Source organism: Panulirus ornatus, chromosome 4 (genome assembly GCF_036320965.1).
Source record: "Panulirus ornatus isolate Po-2019 chromosome 4, ASM3632096v1, whole genome shotgun sequence".
NCBI lineage: Eukaryota > Metazoa > Arthropoda > Malacostraca > Decapoda > Palinuridae > Panulirus > Panulirus ornatus.
In genome coordinates, this window is record NC_092227.1 from 73980713 (window position 1) to 74006852 (window position 26140).

At 40.3% G+C, this 26140-nt stretch overlaps 1 protein-coding gene across 3 annotated transcripts in view; it reads left to right on the forward strand.

Moving 5' to 3' along the window:
* The window catches only part of Caf1-105 (chromatin assembly factor 1, p105 subunit), a 305893-nt gene that overhangs the window by 274624 nt on the left and 5129 nt on the right, over nucleotides 1-26140 (forward strand). For all 3 annotated transcript variants that reach the window (XM_071696805.1, XM_071696814.1, XM_071696820.1), the window contains exons 8-10: nucleotides 5113-5218; nucleotides 10872-11041; nucleotides 21976-22248. In XM_071696805.1, the coding sequence (XP_071552906.1) occupies nucleotides 5113-5218; nucleotides 10872-11041; nucleotides 21976-22248 (549 nt within the window). The remainder of the gene's footprint in view (nucleotides 1-5112; nucleotides 5219-10871; nucleotides 11042-21975; nucleotides 22249-26140) is intronic.

Sequence of the window (26140 nt, forward strand, 5' to 3'; positions counted from 1 at the left end):
GTTGTTTGGATGCAAGGCATGGAGTGTAGATGAGGGTGCACAGAGGAGGGTGGATGTTTTGGAAAGGAAATTTTTAGGACAATATGTGGTGTGAGGTGGTTTGATCAAGTAATTGATAAAAGGATGAGAGAGTGATGTGGTCTTAAGAATATTGCTGTGAAGTGGTTTAGACATAAGGAGAGAATTAATGGGGGAGGTTGACAAAGAAGATATGTGCTAGAAGGGGGGTGGGGAGAGAGAGACTGAATTAGTGAAGGAAGGATGAAGTGAAAAGATTTTGAGTGCTCAGAGCCTAAACATGCAGGTGGGTGAAAGGCATGCATGGAATAGAGTGATGTGGAACAATGTGTCATTGAACTGAACCAGGGCATGTGAATGGTGTTGGGGAAATCATGGAAAGGTCTGTTGGGCCCTGGTTGAGGATAAGGGGCTGTGGTTTTGGTGTATAACACATGACAGCTAGAGAATGGATAAGAGCGATTGGGGCCTGTCTTCATTTGTTCCTAATGATTCCTCACTAACATTGGAAACAATAGACAAGTATGAAGTGAAATATTTCATACTTGATTACCATTTCCTGTGTTAGTGAGGTAGTGTCAGGAATAGATGAAGTAAAGCCACTTCCGCTCACATCCATTCTCTGGCTGTCATGTGTAATGCATTGAAACCAAAGTTCCCTATGCACAACCAGGCCCCAAAGACCTTTCCATGGTTTACCTCAAACACTTCACATGTTCTGGATCAGTCCATACAGTACATCAACCCCAGTATACCTTATCATTCCAATTCTCTGTGGACATAAGGAGAAAATGAATGAGGGGAGGTTGACAAGAAAATATATATGTCAGAAGTGGACGGGAAAAAGAGGGGGGGGGAGACTGAACTGAAGAAGGAAGGATGGAGTGAAAAGATTTTGAGTGGTCAGGGCCTAAACATACTGGTGGGTGAAAGGTTTGCATGGAATAGAGTGACTTGGAACAATGTGTTATACAGGGGATGTTGTGCTATCATAAGACTGAACCAGGGCATTTAAGTGGGTCAGGGGAAATCATGCATTCTTCAGTGCTCCCTGGACCTTTGCCACCTCTCCCACCCTATAACTCACTTCTGCTTCCACGGTTCCATTCGATGCCATCACCACTCCCGAATATCTAAAACACTTCACTTTGTCCTGACTGACTTGTCCCTTAAGCCTAGAAAACCTAATAACCTTGCTTTTATTCACATTTCCTCTCAACTTTCTCCTTTTACAAACTTCCAAACTCAGTCATTAATGTTTGCAGTTTCTCACTTGAATCTCACCTCACTCTTCAAGACTCTCACATTTATTCCCCTTACAGTCCCATTTATAAACGAATTGAACAACCATAGTGGCCTCACACACCCCTACCACAGACCAGTGTTCACTTGGAACCATTTACTCTCCTCTCTTCCTACTCATACACAAGCCTTACACCCTTGGTAAAAAGTTCTGACGGCTTCTAACAGCTTTCCTCCCATACTGTATATTCTTAAGACCTTCCACGAAGCATCTTTATCAATCATATCATATGCCTTCACCAGATCCATAAATACCACATACAAATCCATCTCTTTTTCTAAGTATAAATGCCACTCACAAATCCATCTCTTTTTCTAAGTATTTCTCATACACATTCTTTAAAGTAAGCACCATATCCACACCTCTGAAACCACACTGCTGCTCCCCAGTCCATTGACACTTTAAAGCAAGCATCTGATCCATACATCCTCTAACCCTACTGGAACCACTCTGCTCCTCACCAATCTGATGCCCTGTGCATGCCTTCACCCTTTCAATCAATACCCTCCCTTACAACTTACCTGGTATATTCAGACTTATACCTGTGTAGTTTGAACTCTCATCCCTATCCCCCTTGCTTTTATGCAGTGGTACTATCATGCATTCCATCAATCCTCAGGCACCTTACCATGATCCATAAATACACTGAAAATACATTAAAAAACACAGCCACCCCCTTCCTTATTGTATCCAATTGCAATACCATCTTCTCCAGCTGCCCTGCTGCATTTCATCTTATATAAGGCTTTCACCACCACTCTCTTCACCAAACCACTCTCCATGACTATCTCACTTCACATACTGCCCCAAATAAAACACCCTACATTTGCCACTCTATCGTCAGACACATTTAACTATCCTAAATGGTCACCTCATCTCTTCACTTCATCACAACTTGTTATCACTTCCCCCTTTGCTCCCTTCACCAATGCTCCCATTTGTTCTCTTATCTTTTGCCCATTATTTGCCTCCTTCTAAAGCACCTTTTTATTCTCCCTGAAGTTTAATGATACTCTCCCACCCCAACTCTCATTTGCCCTCTTTCAACCCCTGCACCTTCCCCTTGACCTTTTGCCACATTCTCTTATACATATCCCAGTCGTTTGCTCTTCTTTGCTGCAAGTACTGCCCAAACACCTTTCTTTTCTCTTTCACTAACTCTTATTTCTTCATCCCATCTCTCTACCCTTTCTAATCTGGCTACCTTTCACCTTTTGCATGCCACATGTATCTCTTGCACATGCCATGACTTTATCTGTAAATACTTCCCATTCCTCACTCACTCCCCTCACTTCATTTATTCTCACCTTTTGCCATTCTCTGATCAGTCTCTCCAGGTATTTCTTCTTGCAAATCTCCTTTCCAAGCTCACTTACTCTCACCACTCTCATCTCCCCAAGATTGTTTCCTCTGAGCTTTCCAAGCTCACTTACTCTCATCTCCCGAAGATTGTTTCCTCTTTTTTGGAAACTTCCACAAATCTTCACCCTTGCCTCCTCAAGATAGTGATCACACATCCCACCATTTGCCCCTCTCAGCAAATTTTCATCCAAAAGTCTCTCTTTTACTCGCTTATCAATTGATATGTAATCTAATAATGCTCGTTAACCATCTCTCCTATTTACATAGTATACTTGTGCATATCTCTCTTTTTAAACCCCATATTCCCAATCACTAGTATTTTTAAGGCACACAGCTCCACAAGCTCTTCAGCATTTCCATTAATAGCACTGAATACCCTTTATGCCCCAATTATGCCCTCAACTGCCACAGTACTTACCTTTGCATTCAAATCTGTCATCACTAATACCCTGTCTCATACATCAAAACTGCTGACACTCTCACTCAGCTACTCCCAAAACACTTACCTCTCATGATCATTCTTCTCTTGACCAGGTGCATAACACCAGTGATCACCCATCATTCGCCATCCACTTTCAGTTTTACCCACATCATTCTAGAATTTACTTCCTTACACTCTGTCACATACACCCACAACTTTTGCCTCAGTAGTGCTACTCCTTCCTTATCCTTTGTCCTCTCACCAACCCCTGAGTTTATTCCTTAAACATTTCCAAACCATTCTCCCCCTTTACCCCTGAGCTTTTCTTTTTTCAGAGCCAGAACATCCAGGTTTCTTTGTTCAAAGATACTACCTGTCTCTCCTCTTTCTCATCTTGGTTACATGCACACATTCCGACACCTCAGTTTGAGCCTCTAAGGAAGATGAGAACTCTCTGCCTTGCTGTCTTATATATATTTATATTTTTGTACATGCTTGCCAATATTTATATGTAAAAATAGGTGAGAAAGGGGCGTGAGTGGTGGGATGACAAAGTAAAGTTGCTTGTAAGAAAAAATGTGTATGATAAGCACTTAAAGGGAAGGAGTGCATATGATAATGAAATGTTCAAGAGAAAGTGGCAAGAGGTCAACAGGAAAGTTTCGGGGTTAGAAAAGAGGGCAAATGAGAGTTGAAGTGAATGAATATCAGTAAACCTCCAGGAGACTAAGATGTTTGGAAGGAGTGTAATTGCATGAGAAAACATGAGAATATGGGAATATCAGTAAAGGTAGCGAATGGGGAAGTGGTAAAGGGGAGTGATAAGGTGGGGAGAGATGGCGTGAGCATTGTCAAGGATTATTACTCGTATTTGATGATATAGGTGGCAGGTGTAGGGTGTTTAGGTACGGGAGGTATGCAAAGTGAGAGTCATGGAAAGTGGTTTAGTGAAGAGAGAAGAGGTGGTGAAAGCCTTGTGTAAGATGAAATATGTTAAGGTGGCTTAAGAAATGGGGTGAATTTGTTGTTAATTGGGTCATTAGGATTTTCAGTTGATACATTGATCATGAAATTAATGTATGTGTCATAAATGTAGGTGACAAATTCATTGGGGAAACCAAATTGGATATGGAGGGATGGAGTGAAAAAGATTTTTATTGCTCTGGACATGAACATGCAGGAGGGTGAAAGGGATGCACGGGCTTGTGTGAATTGGAGGCAGCATGCTCTTGGTGAACTGAACCAGGGTATATGAAACAGCGCGGGAAAACGTAGAAAAGTCTGTGGGGCTGGTTGTGGATATGGGGCTCTCATTTCAGTTCATTGTTCATGACAGCTAGAGAATGGATGTGAGCAAATTTGGCCTCTCTTTGTCTGTTCCTGGTGCTAACTCACTGACAAGAAATGGTGAATAAGTATAATAATGCATTTTACTGGACTCCACCCTTTTGAGGTTAAGCTGGGAGTGTGAAGAGTCACCTTTGGCAAATCTGTATTGTTGGGAATACCATCTTGTCAAAGGATCTCTCACTCCAGAGGAGCCTTTAATTCCTTGTTACTGTAAGTAGCATCCTTGAGCTACAGGAGCCTTTAGAATGGGCCTGCATTATACCAGGACTCTTCCATCGAAGGGTAATTATACTTATTGTATGTGCATGGAGATAAATGGATGGCTAGGTTATCCCTGGGGATAAGGGAGAAAGGATACTACTGTACTTACCAGTACCCAAATCTCTGTCAAAGAATGAGAATAAGAGAAGCAGGAGGGTGGGGCTTGAAACCTTCCAGTCATGAAAGTAGGAACAGGAGGGAAAAAAAGCATCAGAATCATTCCCTTATTTTATCTAAGGCAGGAAAGGTGAGCATTTTTAAAAGAAGAAATACCTACTGTAGATAGATTTATAATTATATGAACATGATTAATGAGTTGGCATTTAAAAGTGTTAGTATATAGTTTCATCATTAATGATAGGCATGATTTTTTAATCATTTCACTTTCTATTGGCAGGCCAGTACTCTATCTTCCAACAAAAGACAAATACACATTGGCCGTCAAATTTTGCCCCATATTATTTGAGTTGAAGCCCCTACCACGACAAGAAGAAGAGCAAAAAGTAAGCTTTAATGTGTGGCAACCTCTCTCTGTTAAAGTGTAACCAGTTTTAGAGAGAAGGTAGGTTTGGGCATGTGTGTATAATGACCTATTTATACTATATATGAGGGAGTTTTTATACTCCTAGGGCCCCATCTCTCTTAACATTCTCTTCTATCTTACAACCTCAAAAGTTATGTATGCTCTCTTTATTCATTTTATTCTATCTTTCACTTGTGATTGTTTTCTCCTTACATCTTTTGAAGAACTGCTCACTGTTACATCGTCAGTCTGTTTGAAGACTTAAATGTTAGGATCATGTCTCCCCTGTAGATGTCTGTGTAATTACCTGTTTGTGATGCATGCAGGCGTTTTACACTCGTGAGGCAATGTGTCTTGAACATTCTCTTTTGTCATTCAACTTCTTAAATATCTGTATGCTGTCTGCATTCACTGTATTACATTCATCCACCACTGTTTTACTATAAAAGGATTTCTTCACATCTTTCTTGTCAAGTTTCATGTTCATTCCTATGGTTGTTCTATTCTTCTCTCAAAAAGCTGGTCATTTTGTGCATCACCAGCCTGATTTATATGTTAAATGTTGGGATCATGTCATCCACCACTCTTCCTTCTAAGATGGGTGAATGTAAGGCCTTTGACCTTTACCTGTAGCTCAGTTCCCTTAATATTGGTATCATCATTGTTGCTTTCTTTTAGACCTCGTCTGTTAGTTCTCTGTATTTTTGTAGTCATGGTGACCAAACTTGAGAAGCGTATTATAGTTTTGACCTGATGTATGATGCAAACACCTTCTTGAATATTTCCTTATCCATGAACCTGAACACAATTCTGATTTTTGCAGGCAGACATCTGGTCTCCTAAAGTGGGACTGTGGTTAGAGATTAGGGACAATGTTGACTCTCAAGACTTTCTCATACATGAATTCTTGCAGCTTATTGCATCAAGATAATATTGAGGCCATCTTCTTGACCTTACTTTTCCTCAGGTTGAACTTCATCGACCATATATCAGGCTAAATTCAGAGTATGTTTAGGACCCCATATAAGTTGAGACAGTTCTTTGCACTTTTCACTTTCCTCATGACATTTTGCATTTTAGGTGGGGATCCTTATCTTTTGGCAAGTCATTTAAGTAGATCAGGAAGAATAACAGTCCCAGAATGGAACCTTTCAGCACTACATTGATCTCAGCCCATTTGGAAAATGCTCCTTTGACATTTGTCTTTTATTCCTCTCCACTAAGATAATCTTTAATCCATTGAAAGTTTTCCTCTTATTTCTGCGTAGTGTTCCACCCTCGTAATCATTCTCCCATGCTGTATAGTGTTAAGTGATTTCTAACAGTCTAGTTAAGGATGTTAGTGTATTTATGGATCATGGTGAGGTGCATGAGGATTAGCAAAATGCATAAATAGTGCCATTGTATAAAGGCAAGGGGGATAAAGGTGAGTGTTCAAACTACAGAGTTATAAGTTTGTTTAGTATATCTAGTAAGTTGTATAGAAGGGTATTGATTGAGAGGGTAAAGGCATGTATAGAGCACCAGATTGGGGAGGAGCAGTTTGGTTTCAAAATTGGTAGATGTTTGGATCAGGTGTTTACTTTAAAGATTGTGTGTTAGAAATACTTTAGAAAAGCAGATGGATTTGTATGTAGCATTAATGGATCTGAAGAAGGTATATGATAGGGTTGATAAAGTTGCTCTATTGAAGGTCTTGATATGTAGTGTGGGAGATAAGTTGCTAGAAGCAGTGAAAAGTTTTTATCAAGGGTGTAAAGTGTGTGTGCAAACAGTAAGAGAGGAGAGTGAATGGTTTCAAGTGAAGGTTAGTCTGTGGCAGGGATATGTGATGGCAACGTGGTTGTTAGATTTATTTATGGATGTGGTGGTAAGGGAGGTAAATGCTTGGGTCTTGGAAAGAGGAGCGAGTATGCAGTTTGAGGTGGATGAGAGGGCCTGGTAAGTGAGTCAGTTGTTGTCTGCTGATGATACAGTACTAGTGGCTGATTCTAGTAAGAAATTGCAAAAGTTGGCAACTGAATGTGGAATAGTATATGAAAGAAAGTTGAGAATGAAATAGAATAAAAGCAAGCTTAGGTTCAGCAGGGTTGTAGGAAAAGTTAGTCAGGATTTGAGTGGAGAAAAATTGGAGGAAGTGAAGTGTTTCAGATATCTGGGAGTGGACATGACAGTGAATGGAACTGTGGAAGCTGAAGTGAGTTGTATGGTGGGGGGGGAGGGGTTAAACATTCTGGGAGTGCTGAAGAATGTGTGGAAAGAGAATAATACTTTATCTGGGAATGCAAAAATGGGTATATTTAAAGGAATAGTAGTTTCAGCAATATTATATGGTTGCAAGGCTTTGGCTATAGATAGGGTTGTGTTGAGAGGGATGGATGTGATGGAAATTAGATGTTTAAGGACAATGTGTGGTTTGATCGAGTAAGGAATGAAAGGGTAAGATAGATGTGTGGAAATAGAAAGGGTGTGGTTGAGAGAGCAGAAGGCATATGGAGAGAATGAGTGAGGAAAGGTTAACATAGAGGATATATGTCAGAAGTGGAGAGAACAAGGAGAATGGGGAGGCCAAATTCGAGATGGAAGGATGGAGTGAAAAAAAAATTTTGAGTGATTGGGGCCTGAACACACAGAAGGGTGAAAGGTGTGCATGGAATATAGTGTATTGGAACAATATGGTATACTAGGGTTAATGTGCTGTCAGTGGACTGAACCCATGGCATGTGAAACGTCTAGAGTAAACTATGGGAAGGTGTGTGTGGCCTGGATGTGGATAAGGAGCTGTGATTTTGATGCATAACCCATGACAGCTCAAGTATGGATGTGAGCAGCTGTGGCCTTTCTTCATCTGTTTCCTGGCACTACCTCACTGACACAGGGCAGCAATCGGGTGTAGGGGAAGGGAAAAGAATGTAAATCTTATCATTTTTCCTATTCTTTCATGATTTGTGCTGTGCTGTTTTCTGTGGGGCAGGGTGGCATTGGGAATGGATGGCGTTTGGCAATTATGACTGTGTACATGTATATGTGTATGTTCATACTCAGTCTCTAGCTGTCATGTGTAATGCACTGAAACCACAACTCCCTATCCATATCCATGCCCCACAGACCTTTCCATGGTTTACCTCAGATGTTTCACGTCCTGGTTCAGTCCATTGACAGTATGTTGACCCTGGTATACCACATTGTTTCAATTCACTCTATTCCTTGTACGCCTCTCACCCTCCTGCATATTCAGGCCCTGATTTCTCAAAATCTTTTTCAGTCCATCCTTCCACCTCCAATTTGGTCTTTCACTTCTTGTTCCCTCCACCTCTGACACATATATCCTCTTTGTCAACCTTTCCTCACTCATTCTCTCCATATGTGCAAACCATTTCAACACACCCTCTTCTGCTCTGTCAACTACACTCTTTTTATTACCACGCATCGCTCACCCTTTCATTTCTTACTCAATCAAACCACCGCACATCACATATTGTCCTCAAATATTTCATTTCCAACACACCTTTCTTCACACAGCCCATGCCTCAGAACCATATGATATTGTTGGAACTACTGCTCCTTCAAACATACCCATTTTTGCTCTCCAAGATAAACATTCTCTCTTTCCACACATTCTTCATTGCTCCTGGAACCTTCACCCTTCACCCCCTCCCCCACCCTATGACTCATTTCTACTTCCATGGTTCCATTCACCTCTAAGTCCACTCTCAGATATTTAAAACACTTCACTTTCTCCAATTTTTCTCCATTCACACTCACATCCCAACTAACTCATCCTTCAACCCTGCTGAATCTAATAACGTTGCTCTTATTCACATTTACTCTCAACTTTCTCCTTTAACATACTTTTCCAACTCATTCACCAACTTATGCAGTTTCTCATTCGAATCAGTCACCAGTGTTGTGTCATCAGCAAACAACTGAAACTTCCCAGGCCCCCTCATCCACGACAGACTGCATACTCGCCCCTCTCCAGAACTCTTGCATTTACCTCCTTAACCACCCCATCCATAAACAAATTAAACAATCATGGAGACAATCACTGGAAACCAATCACTCTCCTCTGTTCCTACTTGTACAACTTGCCTTACACCCTTGACAAAAACTTCTTACTGTTAGCAGCCTACTTCCCACACCGTATACTCTTTAGACCTTCCACAAAGCATGTCTATCAACTCTGTCATATGCCTTCTCCAGATCCATAAATGCCACATACAAATCCATCTGTCATCGTATTGTCAGAAGTAGTTGAATGTTTCTTTGAGTGCTTGGATTGCAAATGGGCCAGTGTTTTTTATGTGAAAGTTTGATATATTGTTAGGGCCTGTAACTGGAGAGTTCTTTACAGTCTTGATTGAATGGCTTGTATCAGTGGGAGAGAAGGGTGTGTGGGCAGTTGTTTCAGGATGCATTTTGTCTAAGTTTCCTGCAAATTTCCTGTTTAGGTGTAAGTTTGGTTTGTGGCTGAATTTTGAGTATTGAATGTCTCACGAGTTTGTTTTTTGTTCTCTAAGAGAAGGGATTTCTTTGAATGGGTTAGGAGAGCTTCATGAGTAGGGGCTGGATTGGTGTGGTAAGTGAGGATCTTTTTAAACATGCTCCAGAGTTGGTTGCTGTGGATCTTGTGGTTCATTGTTTTGAGGGAGGAGTGCCAGTTTTCAACTGTCTTTCTTTGATTAGGTCAGTGATGGTCAAAATAGTTTGGATTTGGTCTCTAATTTTTGTTGTTAGTGAGTGGTTTTCTTTCAGCTAGTTTCTCAGCTTTATGAGGTATGTAACATGTGGAGATAAGTTTGATTTACATTTCTTATATGTTCTTGTGGTATGTGCTTCTTGGTTAGAAATGTTGCAGTGTTAGAGTGCATGATTTAGGAATTGGATATCACCTACTTATATTAGAAGTTTTGGAGCTTTGTCACCATATGGTGAGTGAAAAATAGCCAGTCTGCTTTCCTGCAGTTTGAGTCTTTATGATAGCTATGTGCATTGGATGAGTAAGGTGAAGTGTAATCAGGGTTAGTAGTTGGTCCATGGACAGTTTGTGTAGTGTGCTCCAGGAGGTTCATTTGTGTAAGTCTGATGAGCACAAGGTGATGTCTGGCAGGATCATTGCTGAAATTGGTGGGTTGGGAGTGTAGTTAGTTTATTACGTAGGTTAAGGATATTGAGAGATTGGCTTATGAATAGTTCACCTTAGGGATCTTGAAGTGTGATTGCTAAGTCATGTGGGATGGTGAGCGTTGAAATCTCCACTAAGATAAGGATTAGATATCCTGGCAAGATATTGCAGATGGGATGTATATCTGGATTATTTGCTTAAGTTTGATGCTTTTATTCAAATATTGTCAAAATGCAAATTATTAGGCAAATCTTTAGGCCTTTTGTTGAAAAGGAACAGGATGATGTTTTGATGTGGCTTGTATGGATGGGTGCCAGTCAGATAGGGTATGTGATGAAGTTAGCTCCCTTTCGTAGTAGGAATGCTTCTTTAAGAAAGTGATGGACAGTATAGACATGTTTGAATGTTAGAGATTTTTTTCTTTTCTGCAGAGCATTGCTCACTGTGTTAGGCTTGATAGGCAGTACTATGCAGTATTTGTGTGAATAACTGTTGATTTTGTTTGCAGGTTGAATCTCATGAACCATGGCAAGAATACTCAAACTTGTTTCATATGCCATATAGAATGATATTTGCTGTTGCAACACAAAATGCTGTTCTCCTTTATGATACGCAACAGCCAATCCCTTTTGCTAAGGTCTCCAATATACATTACACTCGTCTCAGTGATGTAACTTGGTAAGCTTTAATTTTCATTTAAGCAGATATCAGTATCTGAGATTAGGCTTTGTTGACTGTTCATTTCATCAAATGCATAATTTCATGACGAATTCTTTTTTTTGTATACAAATTGAAGTTGATTTTTTGTTGGGTATATGAATCAGTAGATATTTGTGTTGCTAATACATTCACCATGGACTAAGCTCAAATAACCTTGGTATTGGTAAAAAGATAGGGCAAATCAGGGTATGTAAATTTGTTTTTGAGCAATGTGGAGAAAAGCTACTAGAAGTAGTAAGAAGGTATTTTATCAAGGGTGTATGGCATGTTTACAAGTTGGAAGAGAGGAGAATGAGTAATTCCAGGTGAAGGTTGGTCTATTCCTGGGGTGTGTCATGTCACCATAGTTGTTTAATTTGTTTATGTATAGGATGGTAAGAGTCTTGGAGAGAGGGGTGAGTATACAGATTGTTGGGAATTAGAAGACCTGGGAAGTGAGTCTGTTGTTTGCTGATGATAGGACTGGTATTAGATTCTAGATTGAAAGTGCAGATGTTGGTAATTGAGTTTGGAAGGGTGTGTGGAAGGAGAATGTTGAGAGTGAATGTGAGAAAGAGCAAGGTTATTAGGTTTAGCAGAGTTGAAGGACGGGTTAGTTGGGATGTGAGTTTGAATTGAGAAAAATTGGAGGAAGTGAAGTGTTTCAGATATCTGGGAGTGGACATGGTAGCAAATAGAACTATGGAAACAGAAGTGGGTCATTGGGTGGTTGAGGGGGCGAAGGTCCTGGGAGCAGTAAAGAATTTGTGGAGAGATCATTATTTAAGGGGGCAGAAATGGGTGTTTTTGAAGGATATTATATGGTGATATTATATGGATGCAAGGCTTCAGCTGTAGATAAGGCTGTGTGGAGAAGGGTGGATGTCTTGGAAATGAAATGTTTGAGAACATTTTGTGGTGTAAGGTTGTTTGATTGAGTAAGAAATGAAGGTATGAGAGATGTGTGGTGATAGAAAGAGTTTGGTTGAGAGTGCAGAAAAGGGTGTGCTGAAATGGTTTGGATGTATGGTGCCAAAAAGTGAGAAAAGATTGACAAAGAGGATATATGAGTCAGAAGTGGAGGGAACAAGGAGAACAGAGAGACCAAATGGAGATGGAAGGATGAAGTGAAAAGGGTTTTAAATGATCAGGGCCTGAACATGCAAGAGGGCTAAAGGTGTACACAGGATAGAGTGAATTGGAATAGTGTGGTGTACTTGGGTAGACATGTTCTCATTGGGCTGAACCAGGGCATGTGAAGCACCCTGGGTAAACCAGTGAAAGGTCTGTGAGGCCTGGTTGTGGTTAGGCAGCTGTGGTTTTGGTGCATTACACATGACAGTTAGAGAATGTGTTAACAGGTGTTGCCCTTCTTCATTTGTTCTGGGTGCTTCCTCACTAATGAGTAAGATAGTAATCAAATATGAAAAAGGTTATATGTGTCAGAGGTGGAGGGAACAAAGAGAAACGGGAGACCAGATTGGAGATGGAAGGATTGAGTGAAAAAGATTTTGAGCGATCAGGGCCTAAACATGCAGGAGGGTGAGAGGCGTGCAAGGAATAGAGTGAATTGGAACGATATGGTATACTTGGGTCGACATGCTGTCAATGGACTGAACCACAGCATGTGAAACATCCAGGGTAAACCATGGAAAGGTCTGTGGGGACTGGATATGGACAGTGAGTTTTGATGTTTACACATGACAGCTCGAGACTGAGTGTGAATGAACATGGCCTTTTTTGTCAGTTTTCCTGGTGCTACCTCGGTGATGCAGGGGGTGCTGATGTTGTTTTGTGTGGGTGGGGCGCTGGGAATGGATAAAGGCAAGCAAGTATGAATATGTACATGTTTATATATGTATATGTTTGTGTATGTGTATGTATATATATGTTTATATGAGGAAAGAGAGAGTAGGCATATATATATCATGAAACATAAGCACTTTAAAGCACAGAATGCTATGACTTCTTTCCAAGCATGATACACATTTTTGGCCAAGTGTACTAACATACATTTTTACTTTTGCATTATTTGCTGGTATGTATTATTTATAGAGGCAGAACTTTGTTCAGTTACATGAGTAAATGTACAAACGATTTTCTGATCATTACAAATCAGATGTATTGACAGTGGCACAGTGAGCCAGCACTGCAGTGCCTGTAATATTTCCCTGCCCTGGCCCAGTTCACTGATTTTTCTTCTTTCCATCATAAACTCATGATTTCTAAAACTCAGTCCACAAAGAACACTTAACTCACACAATTCTTTATTCTGAATCACAATTCTTTTTACCCTGCGGTAGAGGAATAGGGGAAACTACTCATTATATCCTGCGTGTCATAAGTGGTGATTAATAGGGGCATGATTATGAGATTGGAAAGAAACCCCCTCCTTGTTTTGTCAGTTTCCGTAGGAGTAGAGGAAAGAATTATGGGAACTTGGTTCCCAGATGGGTCAGGCAAGATGTTTGAATGTGCATGAATGTAACCAGGATGAGATGGAGGGTAGAAATAGGTGTAATGTTTTAGGAGAGGCATCTCTGGGGTATCTTGCTATGTCTACCAGGCAGGATCATAGGGGATGTTTTGATTGTGTTTTTATGTTCAGTGTAGTAAGATCATGAGCTTGCTAATGGGTCCTGGGAAGTGTCACATAGGTGTTTGTAGTAATGTAGGGATGAACGATGTCTTGAGTGTTGACAAGAAAGTGTGATTTGTGTTTGTCTGGGGAGTGTGATTTCAAATGGGTTTACATCTGGTGGAGTGTAGTTTACAAGTGAGTTAGAAGTGTGGTTTAGCGCTTATTAGTTTATTTTTATGTGTATGTGTTTTATTAGTGCTAAGTTTGCTGCTAGTGCAAGGATCTGTTAGCAGAGGTTGCTCAAAAGTGAGGCATGATTAGCTTTTCATATCTATTTAGGGGTAGGTGATTAGTTTTGGAGTGGTTTGAAAAGGAGTGGTTTAGTGCTGAGCATGTTAAGATGGGATTCTATTGTGAGGATCTGTGTTTCACTGTGTAGGCGTTGAGTATTTGTGGTCACTAGGCAGCTGGTGATTGTTCGGAGTGCTCTGTTTTGCATGGTATATTGCTATATTTGATTCTGAAAGGGTGGAAGACCATGAAGGTAAGGCATAGTGTAAAGCAGATGAATTCCTTGTATATATTCTTTCCCATATAGTGTTCAGAGGGCATTTAGTTTGTGCGTTGCTTTTGTTTTGACGTTTATGGTGAGGGGAGCGAGTCATTAGTGTTGTATGTGTTGCCCTAAATAGTGGTTGTTTTGTTTCTTGGGATCGTTTTTACATTCAAGGTGACTGGGGTGTGTGAACTGGATTCATGTCTGTCAGGTTGAAGGAGTAAATAGAGACTTATGTGGAGATGCAGTCATTCTGTTTTGGGTGAAATGTTTCTTCCAGTTGTGTAATGCAGTGCTGAAATATTGTTGTTACTTTGGTATCATTGTTGTGATGTGATTGTGATGTCATCTGCCTACAAAGTCCTTCATATTCTGGGCTGCTAGGGGATGGTAAGTCATATAGGAAGAGATTGAAGAGGGTTGGAGAAAGAACTGCTCTTTGGGGAATTCTGTTATAGATTTTTTTTGTTATTTAAGATGTGAAGCCATTGTGAGTGTCTAGCATGGCAAACGGCTATGAAATGAGCCAACCATTTTATTCATTGTTGTGGAGAGAGGTTTCAAGTATCTTTTGCGTTAGGATGTGTTAGGGGATAATGTCAAATGCTTTGTTGATATCAGTTGCCACGAAAATTGTGCTGGACAGGAGTTGTTTGAAGCCATCTATTGTGCGAGTCAGTGTGGTAGTTGAGTGATTGGGTTCAAAGCTATGTTGTGTTGGTAAGAATGGGATGTTTGCTTGATTATGTTGTGGATCAGGTTTTCACAGAGTTTGGGTTCTGAAGTGATACAGGGGTAGTAGGAGAATAGAGAGATGGTATTATGTTGGCAAATTTCTGAATGTTAGGGATTTTTGTTGTGTAACCAGAAATGGTTGAAGATATCTAAGTGCTTGGATCACATATAGGTCAAAATGTTTCATGTGAAAGTTTGATGTGTTCTCAGGGCCTGTTCTAGGGGAGTCCCATGTACATACATTGAACAAAACCAGCAAATGTAGGCATCACATACGACATACACAGTGATTGTCTAGTGTTGTTCCCACACCAATAACATAAGCAAAAAAGAAACTCATGAACTGAATGCCCTCAGAATTCTAATTTGCGAAGGTTTAGGCAGAAAAAGAATTCCTCAAAATCTGCTTTAAACAATTCATCCGCTATGCCTCACCAATCTGGTCTTCCATTGCCTTTAAAGATATATTCAATAAAACAAACTCCAAATCTCACAAAATATTGCACTCAGAACACTCTCTGGCTGCCTTGTAACTGCAAATGCTCAACACTTACACAGTGAAACAAACTCAGAACAGTCTCTGGCTGCCTTGTAACCACAAATGCTCAACACTTACACAGTGAAACAAAGATGATCCCAGTATAATCCCCCTTTAACATACTCAGCATTCAATTCTTTTCGACAACGCTAGACTCCTCCCACCCAAACCACTCCATAGCCAACCACCAATCCCCAAATAGAAATGAAAAGCTTACCTCTGCCTCACACTTCACTAGCCTCTACTTTCAGATCTTCCCATTCTCACCATATATACATACACTCTGAAATAACTCATCCACCATTCTCACCATATATACGTACACTCTGAAATAACTCATCCAGCAATAAACAGCTGCTCTGCTAACTTAATCTTGATTAGATTCTGCCCCATGAGAGGTACACCCATCAGGAGCCTAAATTCCCAGATAAACACTGGTCTTACTTTCCTCTTCTGTGCTTTGGAAATCATCTATCCTACAACTCTAGACTCCATTTCATCATATTCCAACCCTTCAGGCCCACAATGCATCTATCACAACAAAGACACTGAGCACTTGTAACTCATTTGCCTTGCACACAGAGTCCCACCTATCACTGCACTCCATGACCTATGAAGCTGACCATTGGACATCGCTAGCTTTTTGAGCGCTGCAGGAGTCTCATAAAGATATAAGGGACTACTGGAGTGGGAAGTAGATAGTTTTTTCATTGTTATCAATATTATACTTTGTTGCTGTCTTCCAAGTTAGCAAGGTAGCGCAAGGGAACAGATGAAAGAATGGCCCAACCCACCCACATACACAATGTATATACATACACGTCCACACACGCACATATACATACCTATAGATTTCAACGTATACATATATAGATGAAAGCCGGCAAGGCAGCAGGTTTGGATGGTATTGCAGTGGAATTTATTAAAAAAGGGGTTGACTGTATTATTGACTGGTTGGTAAGGTTATTTAATGTATGTATGACTCATGGTGAGGTGCCTGAGGATTGGCGGAATGCGTGCATAGTGCCATTGTACAAAGCCAAAGGGGATAAGAGTGAGTGCTCAAATTACAGAGGTATAAGTTTGTTGAGTATTCCTGGTTAATTATATGGGAGGGTATTTATTAAGAGGGTGAAGGCATGTACAGAGCATCAGATTGGGGAAGAGCAGTGTGGTTTCAGAAGTGGTAGAGGATGTGTGGATCAGGTGTTTGCTTTGAAGAATGTATGTGAGAAATACTTAGAAAAGCAAATGGATTTGTATGTAGCATTTATGGATCTGGAGAAGGCATATGATAGAGTTGATAGAGATGCTCTGTGGAAGGTATTAAGAATATATGGTGTGGGAGGCAAGTTGTTAGAAGCAGTGAAAAGTTTTTATCGAGGATGTAAGGCATGTGTACGTGTGGGAAGAGAGGAAAGTGATTGGTTCTCAGTGAATGTAGGTTTGTGGCAGGGGTGTGTGATGTCTCCATGGTTGTTTAATTTGTTTATGGATGGGGTTGTTAGGGAGGTGAATGCAAGAGTTTTGGAAAGAGGGGCTGCAAGTATGAAGTCTGTTGGGGATGAGAGAGCTTGGGAAGTGAGTCAGTTGTTGTTCACTGATGATACAGTGCTGGTGGCTGATTCATGTGAGAAACTGCAGAAGCTGGTGACTGAATTTGGTAAAGTGTGTGAAAGAAGAAAGTTAAGAGTAAATGTGAATAAGAGCAAGGTAATTAGGTACAGTAGGGTTGAGGGTCAAGTCAATTGGGAGGTAAGTTTGAATGGAGAAAAACTGGAGGAAGTAAAGTGTTTTAGATATCTGGGAGTGGATCTGGCAGCGGATGGAACCATGGAAGCGGAAGTGGATCATAGGGTGGGGGAGGGGGCGAAAATCCTGGGAGCCTTGAAGAATGTGTGGAAGTCGAGAACATTATCTCGGAAAACAAAAATGGGTATGTTTGAAGGAATAGTGGTTCCAACAATGTTGTATGGTTGTGAGGCGTGGGCTATGGATAGAGTTGTGCGCAGGAGGATGGATGTGCTGGAAATGAGATGTTTGAGGACAATGTGTGGTGTGAGGTGGTTTGATCGAGTAAGTAACGTAAGGGTAAGAGAGATTTGTGGAAATAAAAAGAGCGTGGTTGAGAGAGCAGAAGAGGGTGTTTTGAAATGGTTTGGGCACATGGAGAGAATGAGTGAGGAAAGATTGACCAAGAGGATATATGTGTCGGAGGTGGAGGGAACAAGGAGAAGTGGGAGACCAAATTGGAGGTGGAAAGATGGAGTTAAAAAGATTTTGTGTGATCGGGGCCTGAACATGCAGGAGGGTGAAAGGAGGGCAAGGAATAGAGTGAATTGGAGCGATTTGGTATACCGGGGTTGACGTGCTGTCAGTGGATTGAATCAGGGCATGTGAAGCGTCTGGGGTAAACCATGGAAAGCTGTGTAGGTATGTATATTTGCGTGTGTGGACGTATGTATATGCATGTTGTATGGGGGTGGGTTGAGCCATTTCTTTTGTCTGTTCCCTTGCGCTACCTCGCAAACACGGGAGACAGCGGAAAAAAAAAAAAAAAAAAAAAACATATATACATACATACACAGACATATACATATATACACTTGTACATAATTCATACTTGCTGCCTTTATTCATTCCCATTGCCACCCTGCCACACATGAAATGACAACCCCTGCACGCGCGCAAGGTAGCGCTAGGAAAAGACAACAAAGGCTACATTTGTTCACACTCAGTCTCTAGCTGTCATGTAAAATGAACTGAAACCACAGCTCCCTTTCCACATCCAGGCCCCACAAAACTTTCCATGGTTTATCCCAGATGCTTCACATGCTCTGGTTCAATCCACTGACAGCACATCGACCCTGGCATACCACATCGTTCCAATTCACTCTATTCCTTGTACGCCTTTCACCCACCTGCATGTTCAGGCCCCAATCGCTCAAAATCTTTTTCACTCCATCCCTCCACCTCCAATTTGGTCTCCCACTTCTCGTTCCCTCCACCTTTGACACATATGTCCTCTTTGTCAATCTTTCCTCGCTCATTCTGTCCTTGTGACCAAACCATTTCAATACATCCTCTTCTGCACTCTCTCCACACACTTTATATTACCACACATTTCACTTACCCTTTCATTACTTACTCGATCACATCACCTCATGCTGCATATTGTCCTCAAACATCTCATTTCCAACACATCCACCCTCCTCTGCACAACCCTATCTATAGCCCAAGTCTCACAGCCATATAACATTGTTGGAATCACTATTCCTTCAAACATACCCATTTTTGCTTTCTGAGATAATGTTCTCGCCTTCCACACAGTTTTTCAATGCTCCCAGAACTTTCGCCCCCTCCCCCACCCTGTGACTCACTTCCACTTCCATGGTTCCATCCACTGCCAGATATCTAAAACGCTTCACTTCCTCCAATTTTTCTCCATTCAAACTTACCTCCCAATTGACTTGTCCCTCAACCCTACTATACCTAATAACCTTGCTCTTATTCACATTTACTCTCAGCTCTCTTCTTTCACACACTTTACCAAACTCAGTCACCAGCTTCTGCAGTTTCTCAGCCGAATCAACCACCAGTGCTGTATCATCATCGAACAACAATTGACCCACTTCCCAAGCCCTCTCATTCACAACAGACTGCATACTTGCCCCTCTCTCCAAAACTTTTGCATTCACCTCCCTAACAACACCATCCATAAACAGATTAAACAACCATGGAGACGTCACACACTCCTGCCGCAAACTGACATTCACTGAGAACCAACATCCTTGATAAAAACTTTTCACTGCTTCCAGCAACTTGTCTCCCACACCATATACTCTTAATATCTTCCACAGAGCATCTCTATCAACTCTATCATATGCCTTCTCCAGATCCATAAATGCTACATACAAATCCATTTGTTTTTCTAAGTATTTCTCACATACATTCTTCAAAACAAACACCTGATCCACACATCCTCTACCACTTCTGAAACCACGTAAGTATATGTACATATATTCATTGACTTGCTTTGTGCTCCAGTAGTCCCTTTTATCTCTATGAAACTCCCACAGTGCTTAGGGAGTCAGCCGCATCCACAAAGAGGTACCATAGATTGTAATGTGTAATGATGTTTTGTGCAAGTGTGTATGGGGAAAGTGCAGGACTGTTAAGTTTTGAGTTTGTGGTACTTGCATCATGAGCTGATATCAGGGGTCACGAGGTATGTTGGGATGATGTTTGTGGTGTTGTAGGGGTGCATGATGACCATTGTTGTGGGAAGGGGTGATGACCAGAGCATAGATGGGAAAGAATGACTGAAGTTTGTTTGGGGATTATGGCTTCTGACAGGTGTCATTCTGATGGGATAAAGTTTAAGAGTTAGGAAGGCAGTTGTTTAGTGTGTGTTGGGTTATTTCACTGTATGTGTGTTTGTCTGTGTTATGTTTGTTGGAGTAAGAGGATTTGTGAGTAAAGGTTGCAAAAAGTATGAGGCAAGAGTAAACTGATATGTGTGATATGTTTTTAGTTAAGAATATAGTAGGTAGTGTGCATGATGTAAAATCTATTAGGGGAAGGCAGGAGCTTGATAGATGTTGAGACAGTAATATGGAGGTTATCTGTATTTTGAATGGGCTAGGACTAATTAAGTCATTAAGAAAATAAGAGTAAAAGTCAGGGGATGAAGGTAGTAATTTATTTCCCCAGGAATTTAAATGCAAAGCTTAGAATAATTTTGAGTTGGGGTCACTTAGAATTTCATGAATAGAAACTGCCAGAGAGATTTTTGACATTCATAGAATAGTTTGTGAGAAGAGAGAAACAGCTTAACTGAACAAAGATTTTAGGGATAGGATGATAAGAGGACAGTTTGTATATGAAGAATAGTGCAAAGAGTTTAGAACATAAGGTTCAGAATGAAAATGTGAAATAGCTGATGCATCTATGTAAAAGGAATTAAATGTTAATTTTGGGAGAATGAAGGATCATATAAAGAAGAACAGTAGTCTGGAAAGGAGATGAGTAGAACCGAATTTTGAGTATAAGATGAGAATGAAGTCAGTGGTACTATGAAAATGCTTGTGACAAGCAATTAAGTTTGGAGGAGGTGGAAAGTTTACCTTATGTAACTGGATGGGGGAGATGGTTTAAGACACTTGAGTATTAGTACTGGGGATAGGAGAGAAAGAATACTTCCTACATATTCCCAGCGTGTCATAAAATGGGAGGGAGCAGGGGGCTGGAAATCCTCCCCTCCTGTTTTTAATTTTCCAAAAGAAGGAACAGAGAATGAGGCCAAGTGAGGATATTCCCTTTAAGTCTCAGTCTTCTGTTCTTAACACTGCCTCGCTAATGCAGGAAATGGCGAATATGCATGAAAAAAATGGAGTCTTAGTACAATAGGAGTAGAGTTTAGAGAGGGCAAAATATGTGTGGAGGAAAGGAATTCATTACGAAAGAGTTGAAAAAATCATTACTGCAGCTAAAATTTGGATGTAAGTGGAATGATGAGGAAGATGGTGAAGTTGCAGATGAACAGTTTTGGACAATACATACATTAGGATGGAAACAGTAGTTGTGTGCTTTGTGATTGGAAAGAGGCAGTGATAGTTGTGCTCTAAAAAGTTTAAGATAGGAAAAGTTACAGTAACATTCCAGGAGAGTAGGACTGTATAGGTATGTGGTAGTTTTATGAATAGTTTTATCCAAAGAATAAATAATTCCAATGAAAGTCAAGAATTAGAATTTAGGTTGGGAAGAGGGTGTGTAGATCAGTGTCTTTTTAGCAGGTACTGGAGAAAGGACACTGGAAGGTTCTGATTCACTCATGTGCATGGAGAACTTGGTAAAGTTAAGAGCATTTGTAATGGAATTAGTGTCTTGTGTCTTAGATGAAATGATTGGTAGTATGAGTAAGTGAAAAGGTGTTGCTGGACTCTGCTTGGTCGAGGTAAAACTACAGGTGAAAATTCACCATTCACAAGACTTTATCTTTGGGAGTACAGTTTCATTAAAGAACTTTCCACTCCAGAGGAATTTATGTTTGCCTTCAACTATATGCAGCACAGCCTTGGTCTGCAGGAGCCTTAAGAAATGTCCTGAGTAACACAAGGACTCTTTCACCGAAATTGGTCCTGGAGTGATTATGAATGAAAATAAGTGAGGAAAAACGGCAGCTTTTCTGCTTTGTTTGTTGATTGGATAGGACATTACACCATAGGAGTGTGGTAGTTTGCAATGGATTGCTGAATCATTGTAGAAAAGATTAGAAGTACACTGAGATCATTTATATTATGCTGTAGCATTTGGTGAATTATAGTTAGAAATGTAGGTTGCTTTGATGAAGATTTTAGAAATTTTGAAAGTTTGTGTAAGTGGAAAATGTTTTCATAAGCTTTCAAGTTCTAGTTTTCATGTATATCTTGCTATTGTGTATATGTATATTATAGTAGCATCTATATTCTGAGTTAATTTTTTGTATTATCTTTCTCTTTCAGGTCTTCTGATGGTCGTATTCTTGTGGTTTCCTCAACAGATGGGTATTGCTCCTTGGTTTCCTTTGCTGAAAATGAACTAGGGACTCCATACAGAGAAAAGTTAGAAGATATAACAACAGATGTTGATAGTAGTTCACTAGATCTCAAAGAGACTAGACCTGTTTCATCAACAAGCACTGATTCAGCCTTAGTTGAGGTTGAAAGTGACAAATCTAGTAACCTGTCAGACATACCAGTAAAAAAATCCCTGACAGTTAAGAGGCCTGGGGAAAGGTTTGTTGCTTAAATTTTTTTCTCTGTTGAAGTATATTTCAAACCATATCTATTCACTTGAACACACTGAGTAGAATACTATTGTTTGTTTCATATTTGGTTGAAAAGAGTTACACGTTAGAAATTCCAATTTTTTGTTTTCCAATTTGCACGTTAAAGAAATTGACAACACATTGAGATAAAAAGATATGTTTGAAATAGTCATTAGTGCAGTTTTTGTACCTGTAAAGGTATTTGATGTTTCCAACTTTGGGTTTCACCAAAATTATCAGTAATATTTATGCTGCTCTTGTCTAGTTATGTGCAGGTTTAGCATATGTGATTTCATATGTATTGAATGATCCTATTCCTACCAATAAGTTATGTGTGAAAAAATTGTTATATGCAAAAGTGCATCTTGGATGTGTGGGAATGTGGTGTCCTCCACTCGGCATGTGTGGTGCATTGTGGAAGTCACCTCTGCTGACCCAGACAAACCCATGCTTGTTATGCTTGCCCAGCCTCAGTTTCAAACTGTGTTCTTTGTTCAGGTTATCTGTAGTGTGCATTTACTGTTTCTCTCCTGATTATTGATAAGGCCTTTAAGTGTCATAGTTCATGTCCTAGTCCTCTCTCTGGTCTGTCCATGAACCAGAGGAGGATTGAAATAAAATTGGAGATGAGGCTAGAAATTTTGAAGTATGCAGAAGCTGGCAGTGGGGCCCATTGTTCTTGGTTGAATGAATGACCTGGCAAGTCAACAATACATTCCATAACCAAGGACAGACAAGAAATTCTTTTATAACATCTATACCTCCATCCACCAAGGTAACTACAGAAGGGAGGAATTTGACATTAGAAAAGATGAGTTTCTTCAAACTCCACTGCCCAACCTGCTGCTTCTATACTATCCATCAGCACCTCCATTGCCTCTATTGATGCATTTTGGTGATGACAGCCTCATTCATGTGTGTTTTCTTCGGTATGTTACCCTGCCTAAATCTCCTACAAGTTATGTAGATTAAGATCATCCTCCCTTCACAACATCTAAAGTGCAACCACTTAATAGACACAGGAGTTCCACACACTCCTTTGTGTGCCATGATTGTAGCTTCTTCTTCCATCGCATGACTCATGTCAGTACCCGTATCCATGGTTCCATTTGCTGCCAATTACATTTCCAGATATCTAAAGGTATCCACTTATTTCAGTTCTTCCTCATTCAGACTTTCAAACTACCGTGTTTCATCTCTCTGCTGCACCTTATTAATGTACTTTTGTTCACAGTCACTCTTCCATTACACTCTCCCCCAGACTCTCTAGAGATTTTCTCTTTTGAGTCTGAAACCTTTTCATCTGCAAACAGGGACTGATTGCCTGGGAATCTACCCCTACAGCCCAAAGCTGGGCTCATGCTGCTGTGATGGGTCATTTGTTACCCGCCTGCAGGCCCATTTACCCCCCACAGCCTGACTGGTTAGGTTCACTTTGTAAATATTTGTCTAAGGCCCTTGTAAACTTCTTTACTGTGCATTCCATGGTTTCCCCATGGTGTTTCTGATGGTTGCTGGTGAGGTGTTGAAGAGTTTGGAGTCAAGAATGTTTAATTTAGAATTATTCTCTCTTTTTGTGCGTATCACACCTCTTGATTTTACAGGTGGTATTTTACAGTCTTCCATGCCTGTCATGGTAGTAGGAAGTTATTTCCTAGGGTAGGTTAGGAAAAATTCCTTTTAAGATTTTTCAGGTATAGATGATGATATAACTCTCCCTTCTACACTCTTGGGCTACAGCCATAGTGATCTCAGCCATTCCTAGCAATTAAATTCCTTTATCACATTAATACGGGCCATGAGATCTCTAAAAACTACAGAATTTTTGCAATTTCACCTTCCTTGTAGAGTAATGGTAGAATACAGCAATATTCTCTTGAGAGAATGTGCATGTATCATCTTAGGATCTTCTTCTGTCTTGAATGTTTGCAGGATTTGTGACTCCTCCATTCTGGAAGAGGCATCTGTTATTTCTAGTTTGCTGAAGGTTCGTTTGTTTGGCATTATGTTTCTGCAGTCACATCACTCATTTGCTGTATGATATTGTTAGTAACCATCCAGTATTTTTACCCTGTTAATTCCCAGTGGAATGACTTCATTAATATCCCTTTGTTGCAAAATATGATATGAGACTGACTTGAGTGTGCATCAATGCCATATTCAGGATTGAGGAACATGAGAGTTACAAGTGCAATCTTTGGGGATTGAGCTTTTTACCTTGGACACACAGGAAATGGCCTGGTTTACAAGTGTGTGTTGCGATCTGTTTGTTAAAAAGTTGTATATGCATCTCCTAATTTGAACAGTTATTCACATCTTATGTATTTTATGTGCAGTGATGCCTTTGCAGTCTGTGCAAATCACATCAGCATTTAGTTTGTCCTTAGCATCTATGGTGTTCTCTAGTCTTACCATAGTGATTATACAGCTGAGAGAGGCAAGATCATATTGTCTTGGATTATTTAGAATATGTTGTGCCATAACTTCACTCAGTTTGCCTCACAAGACTCTCGCAAAGTTTTGATAATGTGCAGTGTCATTACTGTTGGTCAATAGATTTTTTGGATTTTCTTGCTTTCTCCTTTGTGGATTGAGGCCATTTGAGTCAGTTTCAAACTCTCAGTGATTATGGCAGAATCTGTAGGATTTCTCCAGAAGATAGTTAATGCTTGTGTAAGATGTGTTTTGTATTTCTTCATGAAGAGTGAGTTAGTGAGTTCCAAGAGTACTGTCCTGAGACAGAGTGCAGGCGCAATGAGCTCAGTTACCCTTTAGGTTTACAGGCGTGAGGTGGTGATAGCAGCAATGTGTAATGTGGGAATCGTTGTTTTGGATAAAGTCCGTGGGATCATTTATTTTCAAAGTGGTTTTTGGTTCACTGAGAACCGATTCATATTGCTCCTTTAGAATCCCACTCATCTCTTGGCAGTGATCTGTAAAAGTGCCCTCTCCTGTTTTTAGGGGTCAATGGTTTGTATTTTGTGTAAGTAGTATTGATTTGTGTTTTTCTTAATTTATCAGTAGCTCTTTTCTTTTCCTGTTTCTTATGACATTCTGAGTTTGTAGTCTATCAGGTCATTAGATAGGTTTCCTTTCCCTTTGTTGGGTGAGCTGTGGCTTTTTTTTTTTTTTCCGGTCTTTTGCATCCTCTATATAAGGAATCTTCCTTGTTCTACCCTAGATCTGTTGTGCTTTCTTCTGCTGATAAATGTTTATTCCATTTTCAGACTTCCAAAGTGTGTCTCTTTGCACTGGTCAGTGTATAGAGTTTCCAACTTTTCAGTTTCTCCCTCTCCTTTCATACCTGAATCAATCAATCTCTCTCTCTCTCTCTCTCTCTCTCTCTCTCTCTCTCTCTCTCCCTCTCTCTCTCTCTCTCTCTCTCTCTCTCTCTCTCTCTCTCTCTCTCTCTCTCTCTCTCTCTCTCTCTCTCTCTCTCTCTCTCTTCTTTGTGCATGTGCTGACTAGCCTTCATTTTAATGTCAGTTTCCACAGTGTACTCTCTCCATACTATTTCCTGAGTCTCTCTTTTATATCTCTCTGAGAGTCTATAGAGCATACTATATCAGTTCAGTAAAGCATTTCCCATTTCTGACTTTGTCAGAGTCTAGGGTGGAAGCAATATCTTGTAACTCCTTCCAGTTTTCATAGAGTGAAGGTTTTGCTTTCATGAACTGTTCCATATCAGCCTCATATTCTCATTTGATATCTTTGAATGTAACTGGGTGCCTGTAGCACATAACCAAAGCATAACATTTGTATGTAAAGAATTTCTGAAGTGCTTTGATCATGTTTCAGTTTATGTTAGCACATTTGAAATGAGATGTTTGTATATAAGTTAAGCAAATATTTCCTTGATG